Here is a 12,266-nt window from a genome sequence, read left to right on the forward strand (position 1 = left end):
AAAAAAAAAAAAAAGGCCATGAAATTTTATAAAGTGTCTCTTTCAACTATTTATAATGAAAATGGGCATTTTCATTATATGAAATGAATGAATATAGTCACTACAGCAATGTTCTGCATCTCCAAGATTATATCTAGAGATAGGGTAGAACAGTCAAATATGGCTTGTCACTTTGGAGTCTCTGGTCGTGTACTAGATTACAAATTGGGCTGCCAACTACTAGGTCAACAGTTTGAACCTACCAGCTGCTCAGTGGTAGAAAGGTGACACTTTCTGCTCCTGTAAAGATTTACAGCCTCAGAAACCCCAAAACAAGTTTGCCATGAATCAGAACCAACTCCACAGCACACCACCACTACTATTTAAACTTTTTAAAAAGATAGAGAAGGAAGGAGTGTCCCTAATCCATCCTAAAGGAGCCTTGATGAGTTAAGAGTTGGGCTGCAAACTACAAGGTCAGCATTTCAGACCCATACGAAGCAAGCATAACTCTGATACCAAAATCAAACAAACATCACAAGAAAAGAAAATGACAGGCCATCATCCCTCAGGAATATTGTTATGTGCCATCAAGTCAGTTCCCACTCAAAGTGACCTTACTGACAAACGAATGAAACACTGCCATCCTGTGCCATCCTCACGATTGTTGTTAAGCTTGAATCCATTGCTGCTGCCACTGTACCAGTCCATCTAGTTGGGGGTCTTCCTCTTTTTCACTGACCCTCCACTTTGCCAGGAAACAGTCCCTCCTTATAATATGTACAACGTATGAGAGAGATGAAGTCTCATCATGCGGGCTTCTAAAGAGCATTCTGGCTGTATGTACTTCTTCCAACACAGATTCATATGTTCTTCTGGCTGTCCATAGTGGTTCCAGTATTCTTCTAAAACTCCATAACTCAAATTCATCAATTCTTCTACAGTCTTCCTTATTCATTGTGCAACTTTCACATGCATATGAAGATATTAGAAAAACCATGGCTGGGGTCAGGCACACCTTAGTTTTCAAACTAACATTTGTGTTCTTGAACACTTTAAAGAGGTCATGTGCAGCAGATTGACCAAATGCAATACATCATTTAGTTTCTTGACTGCTGCTCCCATGAGTGTTGATAGTGGATCCAAACAAAATGAAGTCCTTGACAGCTTCAATCTATTCTCCATTTGTCATGATGCTACTTATTGGTCCAGTGGTGCAGGGTTTTGTTTTCTTTACGTTGAGGTACAAGCCATAGTGAAGGCTGTGGTCTTTGATCTTCATCAGTAAGTATTTTAAGTCCTCTTTACTGTCAGCAAACAAGGTTGTATCATATGCATGTTGCAGGTTGTCAACAAGTCTTCCTCCAATCCTGAAGCCACATTCTTCTTCATATAATCCCTCATAAATAAATATAGATGCAAAAATTCTCAACAAAATACTAGCAAAAACAGAATTCCATAGCATATAAAAAGAGTCATACACTGTGCCCAAGTGAAATTTATCCCAGGAATCCTGGAATCCTTTGACATTAGAAAACCAATCAACATAAGATACCACATCAATAGAACAAAGGAAAAGGGCCAAATGATCTTCTCCTATGGAAACCGAAAACCTGTTTTGCAAAGACCAACCCCTTTTCTTAATAAAAAACCTCAAGACTGGAATAGAAAAGAAAATCCTCAGTGTGATTCAGGACATAGATGAGGAGTTTCTTCTGGGTACCTGACAACTTTTCCTTTCAAGCCCACAATTCAGTAACCCCCAAGACAAAGGGCTAGTCAAGTTGGGTCATCGTCTACAAAGGAGCAGTAAAAATAACCAGAAAGCACAAAGAAGCATCCATAAATTACGCTGCCACACACGCAGGGGGAATTTTGCTCTGTACCCTGTTTCCAAATTTTGCCCCAAGCAGCCACTCATTCCAAGGCCTCATCCTTTGTCTCAGCGTCACAGATGGTTGGAGGTTCTGTTGGGAGGTGTCCACAAACCTGTAAGCCCATCTCAGTAGAGCCTCCAGATGCCAGCTCTTCTTCTTCCTTAGAAACAGGTGATAAAGCTGAGTTGCCTTTCCTGGGTGACAGGGTAATTTAGGGAAGCTTCTTTGTGCCTTTTTCTGCTGTGGTTATTTTTACGGCCGTAGCTCGGGGAGGCTGACCCACCTCCCCCGGTTGGGACTGTGCAGAGGGTGTTGGGTGAGGGCTCCAGGGCCGGGGGAGCCTCCAGCACTTACCTCCTGGCCTTTGCTCTTGCAGGACTTAGGCATGGAGTCAACCTCGCTGGATGATGTGCTGTATCGCTACGCCAGCTTCCGGAACCTGGTGGACCCCATCACACATGACCTCATCATCAGCCTGGCGCGCTACATCCACTGCCCCAAGCCGGTAGGGTGGCCACTGGTCTGGGCCAGCCAGGTCCCCGTGGGTGTGAGGTGGGTGCCCTTCTAGGCACAGTGGCTCAGTGCTGGGGGTAGGGGGGTTAGTTGCCAGCAGGCTGACGGGACAAGCCTGCCTCCTGTGCAGCCATAAATAATATCAGCAAATTGCCTGCCCTCCCTCAAAAAAAAAAAAAAAACCACTGCCATCAAGCCGATTCCAACACTTAGGGACCCTATAAGACAGAATAGAACCACCCCCAAGGCTGAAGTTTTTGGGAGCACTGCCATATCGTTCTCTTACAGAGTGGCTGGTGGGTTCAAACCTTTCAGTGAACTGCCAAGTGCTGCAAGGCTGTGCCACCAGGGCTCCTTCCATAGGGGCTGTGAAATCTGAGTTCACTTCCAGTGTGTAAAAATGAGGATTCTTTTTTTGGCATCATTTCAGTGTTCAGCTTGAAGACTTGGAAGCTCCAATAACATGAAGGGTTAAAGTGGCCACCCATGTAATCTAGAGCCAAGGCCACCAGACAGAGTTGTACAAAAGTGTGAACTCACCGAGGTCCGTAAATGGGGGTGGAAGGAGATAGTTAGGGTACAGCCCTCTCTCTGCCCACTGTGCTAAGAGCTGTGGTGTGGGACTGAGTATACCTCTTCCTTCTTTGTCTGAGGAATCACATAAGGACAGAAGGAACTCCCAGTTTGCCTTGGTCCCCACCATTCCCTGTGGTCTCCATCTCTAAGGATGAGTGTCAGTTTACACCCATCCACCTGCTTCCCATTTCTGGCCTGGCACTATAGGGTGGGCTTGGGACCCCAGGCCTAGAGAGCAAGTAGAGACCCAAGGTACTTACATACACAAGCTGTGCACTGGGAAACAGGGTGTTCATTTCCCCCTGGAGGGCAGGTGCTCAAGGAGTGGCCAAGGGAGCCCCCGTCTCCCCAGTGTGGCTCAGCCCCTTCCTGCTGGTTCTTGGGCTTTGCTGGGTGACAGGCTGGCTTTGCCAGGGCTGTGCGGCAGGACCCTGGCCAGGAAGGGAGCATCAGAGCTGCTCCCCCCAGTCCCTCTGTCTAGGGGGAAGAAGCCAAGTACTGGGGTGCAGGAAGGTAGCACCCCATTTAGAGTAAGATCCAGAGTGAGGTGGTAGTCCCCCCAGCCTATCCTTACCACTTGGCCTGGGCACAGCCTTGAACTTGGTCACTTAGAGAATTGGAATCTTAGACAACCCCTATTTGTGGGTTTGTCCTGGGGCCTCTCTGGCTCCAGGAGCTTCCTGGGGTCATTACCTAGGGGGTGTCAGCCATGAGGGCTAGGGACTGGGTGGGCAGGGGCGGGTAGGCTGGTGGCACGTCTATCTCTGCTCGGTGTGGCGGGGTGCAACAGACAGCACGGCTGCTGGGCTCAAGCACTCATGCAGGAGGGTCAGAAGCAGCAGTTGGTGGACTGGGATCTAACTCAAAGGCCTGGAGAAGAGGAGCTAGAGCCCGGAGCTAAGCACCCACTTACTGCTCATCCACACTGTGCCCTGCTCAGTGGGAAACACGCTGAGTGCACGGGTGGGCCTTGCAGTGGCCACATCGGCCTTTCTAGGCAGGAGCCTAATTGCCTACAGGTGGGAGGGGTGGCGTGCCAGAGAACAGCAGCCCAGGGCATGAGGACTGCTCCCATCAGACCCAGGAGACAGGCTTCCACCCCCACCCCACTCCCACCCTCGCAGCTCTGTGGGAGGTGTACCCTGGGGCCTTGGCACCAAAAGGCTTCCCTTCAGTCCAGGTGGGGATTAGAAGATGAGGAGAGAATTCCTGGAGGCGGGAAGGCAACATAGTTAGAGCCCATCTTCACCCCAGGTGCTGCCAACCACCATCCCTCACTCAGTGGGAGAGAGAGAATGGTGCCTCCAGGACAGCTTCTTTTTTTTTCTTAAATGTTTTATTGTGAATTATGTGATAGTTTACATGGGAGAACATTAGTTTTACATTCATTCTATCATATATTGTCTCATTGCCATGGTTACAATCCCCTCCATGAAGTCCTTCCCCCGTGCCCCCCAGGTCTTCAGCACACAGTCGCTCTCCCTCTCTTGATCTAAAGTCTCCAGCTGCTCCATTGCTCCACATCATCATCTCCGGCTCCATTTCAGGCACCACTGCTTCTCTGGGTAGGGTCCTGCTCTCTGCTCTTCTCCCTTGATGGTCCTAGGGACCTCTGCTCCTAGACTGAAAAGTTAATCACTCCCCTCCTTGCTATAAAATGTCCACCTTTACATTTCCAACCCTCACAATCAGTCCTGATAACAATTATTCATTATTGTATCACAAGAGATCGTCTGCATTTCATTGCATCAGCCCCGCCTAGTCAGATTGAATACTACTCACTGGAGATTCTACCTTCCTCCAGGCCCTCTGGGTCTAGGTTCCCTCTTAAAAGCTTGTAAGCCATTCACTTCTTGCCTTTGTAGCCCCCCACCCCCCATTTTGGGTAGCCAATGTCCAAGTTGCACATCCCTGTCTACTCTGTGTGGAGGGGGTGGAAATGTAAGGACTTGTACTCTCTTTTGAGCTACTGCTTCCATAGGTGTAGGTCAAGTTCATCAAATTGTATGAGAATACTTTTTTTTTTTTCTCTTCTTTTTACTTCTGGTTGCGCTCTGATCATCCAGTCGCTGAAGCCAGGACAAGTGGGTATTATCTGCAAATGTGGGTGTTCTTATGCATATGCCCTCTCTTCTTATCAGCTGGACGTTTCACTCTCCACTCTAGTCCTCTGTGGCTATGTCACTGACTCTGGGACCAAGAGTCCCCAGGTCTTGCCACACTGCTGGCCAACCAGGTCTTCACCCGGGTTCACAGAAGTCTATTGACCATTGAACGTTGTAGGGCTTAGCTCACCGCTTCATTGCTGTTTTACCCTCACTTCCCCTTACCCGTGTCGAGCGTGGTCACCAATCACAGCGTGTATTCCCATTGAGTCTTAGTCTTGGAAGGAGTTTTGCACTGAGGGGACCCGACCACTTGCCTTGATGTTTCCTGGGCAAGCATGTTGCTTGTTCTCGTAGTAACAGTCGGTCTGCCTATGTTGTTTTATATTTTTCCTGTAGGTCTTTCTTTCAAGAAGTCTCTTCTGTTCTAGCCACTCCAGGTTGGTCGGCTTGCCAGGACAGCTTCTTGATCGAGTACTTTCTCCCCAGAGCAAGGCCCCCCGAGCTGAGTATGGGGGGAGGCCTACCTGCGCTCCCCCCACATACACACAGCAGCACTCGTCTTGCTGAGGTGGGAGCCCTGCTGTGGTTCCTAAGGAGGAATCTTCTGTCTATCCTGCGGGCAGAGGGCAACAGAGTCCTGAGAGACCATGGGACACCTAACCAACGAGAAACTACCACCCAGAGAGGGTGACCGACCACACCAGTCACACAGCAAGCCAGAACGGGACAGGACCAGCCACATCTGATTCGGCAGCCCATAGTCATCCCGTTCCTTGGCATTCCTACTGGGGCTTCCCAGTCACTTTATACTCAGAAAGTACTGAAACTCGTTCCCCTCCCCCCACCAAAACTTGTTCCACTATTGTGGTTGTTGTGAAGTGCCATTGAGTCAGTTCCGACTCATAACAACCCTGTGTAGGGTTTTCTAGAGCAACTGGTGGGTTTGAACTGCTGGCGTTGTGGTTAGCAGTCCAGTGCTTTGCCTACAGCGCCACACCATTTTTCAATAAATGTTCAAACAAAGCCTCTCACCCCCACCAACCAGCCACTCCTTGGAAACTGTGTACAGAGTTACAGAGTTACCATGTTTGGAACTCACTCGGCACTTAACAACAAACAACAACAACACGCCCTCCTCAAATCTCATCCCTCATGTCTAAGGTCAGCTTCCCGAAAAACATGAAGATTTGTGTACAAAGCGATTTATTAAGAACGTGCCCTCAGGTGACAGCTGGTCAGGGAGGAGGGCAGTTAAAGTCCCGTATGACCTCCAGCAGTCTGGGGAGGGAAGGCACCTTCAGTGTGATCTCTGGGGGGGACTCTGAAGTGTAAATTAGGTCCCTGGGTTGTTGCCGCCTGTGGCAGGGGAGCTGGGCCTTCACACTCCTGCATTGCCTGTGCTTATGAACTGCCTTTGTTGTTGGTGGTGGTGGTAGGTACTGTTGAATTATTTCTGATTCATGTGAGTAACTTATATGCACAACAAAACAATGATCATGTACCATCTGCATAATTGTTGTTATATTTGAGTCCATATGGTCCTGTAAGATAAGCACTGAACTGCTAACTGCATGGTGGTCAGCTATTCAAACCCACTGGCTAGGTAGGCTTTCTGCTCCCATTAAAGGCTCACCGCCTTGGAAACCCTATGAGTCAGTGAGTTTGGGATTTTTGCCAATTGTTACCTGCTATTCAAGGAGCTCTGGTAGCGTAGTGGTTATGAGTTAGGCTGCTAACCTCAAGGTCGGCAGTTCGAAACTACCAGCTGTTCCGCAGGAGAAAGATGAGGCTTTCTGCTCCCATAAAGATCTACAGCCTCGGAAACGCTGTACAGGGTTGCTATGAGTCGGAAGTGACTCCACGGTACTTAACAACAACAACAACAACCTGCTATTCAGTCAGCCCCGGGACTCATGGGTGGTTGCAGGGCCACAGGGTTCTCACTGGCTGGTTTTCACCAGTGAGGCAGTTCTCCAGGCCTTTCTTCCTAGTTCATCTCAGTCTGGAAGCTCTGCTGAAACCAATTCAGCATCGTTGTTGTTGTTAAATGTCATCAAGTCAGTTCTGACCCTGTATAGGGTTTCCAATGAGCAGCTGATGAGCTTAAACCGCCAACAATGCGGTTCAAACCGACTTTGCAGTCCAGCGCATTAACCCACAGCACCATGCCAGGACTTCACCGCCAATGACAGATGGGTGGAGGCTGCACATGGGATGGCTTGGCTGGAATTTAAACTTGGGTCTTCTTTGTAGATAATTTCATTTTTATCTGAGCTGCTCTCTGAATTCTTTCCATGTGTTTGGTTTTGGAAAATTTGATTATGATATGTCTTTGTGATTTTCTTTGTGATTCTATCCTATTTGGGGTTTGTCCAGCGTCTTGTATTCTTATCTTTCATGATGTTGTTGTTGTTGTTAAGTGCCGTCAAGTCTATTCCAACCCATATCGACCCTATATAGGGTTTTCAAGAAGCAGTTAATGAGCTTGAACCACCGACCTGGCAGTTCAAATGACTTTGCAGTCTGACGCATTAGCCCACAGCGCCACATCTGTGATGTTAGGGAAGTTTTTTTCCAACAACCCTTAAACAATTTTCTCTGTACTTTTTATTGTGTCTTCCTGTTCTGGAATTCAGTTATTCATAAATTATTCCTCTTCATGGTGGCCCACATAACTCTTAGGCTTTTTTGTTTGTTTGTTTGCTTTTTTCTGATTCTTCTTCTAGCATACTAGTATTGAGAGATTTCTCTTCAAGTTCACTAATCCAGGCTTCCATTGCTTCAGATCTACTCCTTTGCCCTATCAACATATTGTCTGTTTCTGAGAACTTAATATCAATCTTCTTGATTTCTAATTGCAGGCTTTGTATTGTTTCAAATTTGTATTTATTTTATCTGTATGTTCTTGCTGTGAAATCTTCTAAATTATTTATTCTAAATTATTTTCCATGTTCTTGCTTTCTTTGGTCTTTTTGTCAATCCTTTGAAGGTACCTCAGTATCATTGTTTTGAATTTCTTTTTCAGTTTTCTTCCTCAGAAACATTTTCTGTCTCTGCATCTTGGTCATTTGTTTGAGCCATTCTTTCTTGTTATTTTGTGTGAATTAAAATTACCTGTTGTCTCTGGGGCACTTTAGTGTCATATTTGTATTTAATTGGTGATTATCTGTTGATGTGTTCTTACGCTCTCACCAACTGTGTTCTGTGGATGTAGTTAGAGGATAGAAGTGTGTACTCTGTTCTCGTTTGTCATTCATGCACCTCAGTTTAGGGTGGGTTTGGTGGTGTTGGCTGCTGTCTGTTGTTAATGAAGTGGTATAGGAACTGGTATTGACCCTCACCCTGTGGGTGAAGCAGCAGAGGGTACAATTGTGGTTGGGCTGTGTGGGCATGGTTGTTGTCTACTGTCAGGTGGAAAAGAGAAAACCCCTCTGCTACACACACATAAGAATAAACAAATAAAAAACCAACAATAAAAAGAGGAAAAAGAAATAAAAACAGGCAGCAACCAGAAAAAGAGACTGTAGTAACTAAAAACAAAAGAGAGTCAGGGAAGTGCAGCTATGAAAGAGAAAAATAAGAGGAAATAAAAGGAAGACATTTTTTTCCAAAGAGCCACTTAGAAAAACCAGTGAGAGGGAAGATGAAAAGAGACAGTAGAGAATAGTAAATAAGGAGAGGCAAAAGGGGAGGGGGGCGTGAGGAAGAAGCAGAAAAATGAGACCCAGAGGAAAAGAGGGAGAAAAAAAAACAGAACTAGAAAGTATAAAATTCAAGGAATGGAAACAGCAGGAGGAGGAGGAGAAAGAATAAACACACAAAAACAATGAAATAACAAAAGGAATAAAACAAACCCCAAAACAAAAACAGTACAGCTGTTGGGCCTGAGAGGACAAAACTCTGAGGGGCTCCTGTCAGCCCAGTAGGCCCCGAGATGAGTGTGGAAGGGATGTGACAGCAGAGTTCCTGGCCCTAGATGGACTTCCTATTGGTCAGGGCACTCAACCCGGAAGTAGTTCGTGGAGGTCCTCGATGGAGCTGGTTTCAGTGTCCGTTAGGACAACAAGGCAACTGGTTAAATGTTGGTCTGGTGGCTCTGTGGGTTTTATAGGTCTGGAGCTGAGCCCGCCTAAATCCAGGCACCAAAATGAGCAGCTGGCCCCCACCTCACACTCTGTGGCTCCCAACCATGTAACTCCGAACTCCCAGAGAGCAGGGTCTGAGCTGGGGATGGGTGAGGGTGGGAGCTGGCCTCATCTCTGGTCACCAGGGGAGTAAGGGAGAAAAAGGAATCATGCCTGCCTCCTGTTTGCCTCTGCTCTGCCCGGCCACCTTCTGTTGCCAAAGCTATTCACAGAGGTTCAAGATGGTTATGCCACGTCTGGCCGCCCGTTCACCAGTCAGTCAGTCTCCCTCCCTGGCTGTCCGTGCTCAGCTTCTTTTCCCAACAAGTCCTCAATCCACTTCTCTGGAGTCCAGGGTGCCACGGTTTTCATCTAGGTCTCTGTGTCTTTGTTGTAGAGGGTTCCTGCAGGGTTGTCTGCCTGATCCGGTAGCTTACCGAAAGTCAGCCTGAGGGGAGTCTTGAAGAAGCCTCACAGATGCTGGCTGTTGGAGGCAAAAACACAATGAAGAAGTAGGAAAAGTACAAACCTGGTTTAAAAAGAACCGAGGGGGTTTTGGGCAGAGTACCAGCATTGTCCATTACAATCAGCACACTGACATCCATGCCTCCGTATATCTCCTTCTCCATTGCCACCGCCTGGTCTAGACCACAGCTGCCCTCTCCAGTTGGACTCATTCCTTCCACTCCTGCCTCCCTACCTTACGTGATCTGTGGGGCAGCCAGAGAGCTCTTTCTGGAGGCAGATTAGATCCTCTGTATGTAGCATAGTGGTTATGAATCGGGCTGTGAACCTCAAGGTCAGCAGTTCAAAACTACCAGCTGTTCCGCGGGAGAAAGATGAGGCTTTCTGCTCCCGTAAAGGTTTACAGCCTCAGAAACCCTGCACAGGGTCGCTATGAGTTGGAACCGACTCCACTGTACTTAACAACATATTGTTGTTGTTAAGTACTGTCCAGTTGGTTCTAACCCATAACGACAATGTGTCCGGTTTCTGAGGAGCAGCTGGTGAGCTTGAACCACCGCTGACCCTGCCTGAAATGTTTCAGTGGCATCTACTGTCATTAAATGCAAACTTCTGATAGTAACCTCCCTGAGGCCCTGAGCAGCTGCCCACAGTCTCTGGTCGCAGCTCCCACTGCCCTTCCCTGCTCACTGGGCTCCTGGACCATCCAGAGCCTCTCCCATCATAGGGATTTGGCTGCTTCTTCCGAGTCCTCTCTGCACATATCTTCTCTAGGATTTCCCTTTTTCCCCCCACCGAGACTCAGCGGACCTCTCATCTCTCAGAGCCCTTCGGCAAGCTGTCTAACATCGTTCTCCTCATGTTTCTCCGTATTGCACCCTATTGATTTCTTCATCCCACTTCCTGTTCTCTGAAATCATCTCGCTTACTGACTTATTTGCAGATTTATTGTCAGTTTTCCCCAGTAGACTGTGAACACCCAAGGGGTGACAGATGCTGTCTGGTCTGGTTCCCTGTTACCTCCTGCACCAGCCAGGGCAGGCAGCACATTCTGTTGTGAATTTGTAAGAGACTTATGAAGGACTGTTCCCAGACTTTTGGGCAGGATAAAGGGAGCCTACAGGAGCTGTTGAGACGCCCACTGACTCGTGGTGGGGAGGGGAGGCAACCCTGGAGCCTGGTGAAAAGTGCCTTTTGCAGACTGTGTTGTATCATCTATCAGTGCGCTACAAATTACACCAAAACTTAGTGGCTTAAAACAACAAAGATTTATTGCGACGTAGACTATATGAGTTAGGAATTCAGGTTGTTGTAGTATAGGATCTCACATGAGGATGAAATCAAGACACTGGCCAGAACAGCAGGGACCTTAAAGCTTGACAGCGGGTAGGGAATCTAGTAGGGGATCTTTGTCTAAGATGGTACCACACATAGTTGTTGGCTGGGAGGCTTCAGTGCCTCTACTGGCTGTTGGCGGGGGACCTCAGTTCCTTGCCACAAGGTCCTTTCTTTAGGGCTACCTGAGTATCCTCACACCATGGCAGCTGGCTTATTATCCCAGAGCAAGTGATCTAACAGAGAGCAAGAAAAAAGTCCCTGTGCCTTTTAGGGACTAGTGTTAGAAGTTACATACCATCACTTCAGCCATAGTCTATTGACCACACCGATTAACCATGATGGGAACAGGCTACACTGGACATAAATACCAGGAAGCAAGGGTTACTGGGGGCCAACTTGAAGACTAGCTACCACACATGCTAAAGCAGGGAGGGAATGTGAGAAAAATAAATACCTCCATCCTGCACACGCCCCCAGTCATCTTTCCAATTGCTCCCATTAGCTAAACCCAACTGGAGAACAGCATCCTAAACACAGAGGACAGAGTGGGTGGGGTGGAGGGCAGAGATAAACCCAGGACATATGCCTAATATCTGGAACAGTGTCCAGTACTTGGTAGACTGGGCAGTCGGTATTGGGTACATGGATGGAAGAGCGACACACACCCCCTCGCCTGAGCATAGATCATGGAGGGGTCCTGGGGCAGTATGCAAGGGTGCCTGTGGGTGGGCAGATGAGCTGTGGGCACTATCACCCTGCCTGGAGGGGCCTTGAGCACTTCTAGGGGCAGCTCATTGAGAGGTCCTGTAAACAACAAAGTCACAGAGCTTCAGGGCAGGTCCTACCTGTGCCCCTCTCTTTATCTAAGAGTTGCAGAGAACTGCCTCCACACACTTCTGTTGACCTTGCTGGATGGGGTAGAACTCTGTTGCAAGGAGCAGAAACCCACTCAGGCTAGCTCGAGCAAGAAGAGTCTTGTCATCCACACCTTGAGCTGTGTTGTAGGGTCTGAAGACAACCGAGCTTCTCCATAATCTCAGCACCCCACTTCCCTCTGCGTAGACTACTCTTTCCCAAGTCATGAGAAAAAGGGGCCCCCGCCCCCCCAGTTGCCTTGGTAGGTCCAACCCCCCCCAAGGAGCCTGTGGTGTGTCTCAGTCTGAACTAACCTAAGTAAAAAATGGCGTCCTGGTGTGGCACTGTGTGCTAATGCGCTGGACAGCAAAGCTGGTTTGAACCTCAAGGTTGGCAGTTCAAGCTCATCAGCCACTCTTCAGAAACCCTAT

At 47.9% G+C, this 12,266-nt stretch overlaps 1 protein-coding gene across 1 annotated transcript in view; it reads left to right on the forward strand.

The window, feature by feature from the left end:
• The window catches only part of FAM211A (family with sequence similarity 211, member A), a 68,615-nt gene that overhangs the window by 43,729 nt on the left and 12,620 nt on the right, over window positions 1-12,266 (forward strand). Inside the window, exon 2 of the mRNA XM_006875920.1 lies at window positions 2,233-2,361. Within this exon, the coding sequence (XP_006875982.1) occupies window positions 2,233-2,361 (129 nt within the window). The remainder of the gene's footprint in view (window positions 1-2,232; window positions 2,362-12,266) is intronic.

This window comes from Chrysochloris asiatica, unplaced genomic scaffold (assembly GCF_000296735.1).
Source record: "Chrysochloris asiatica unplaced genomic scaffold, ChrAsi1.0 scaffold00346, whole genome shotgun sequence".
Lineage (NCBI taxonomy): Eukaryota > Metazoa > Chordata > Mammalia > Afrosoricida > Chrysochloridae > Chrysochloris > Chrysochloris asiatica.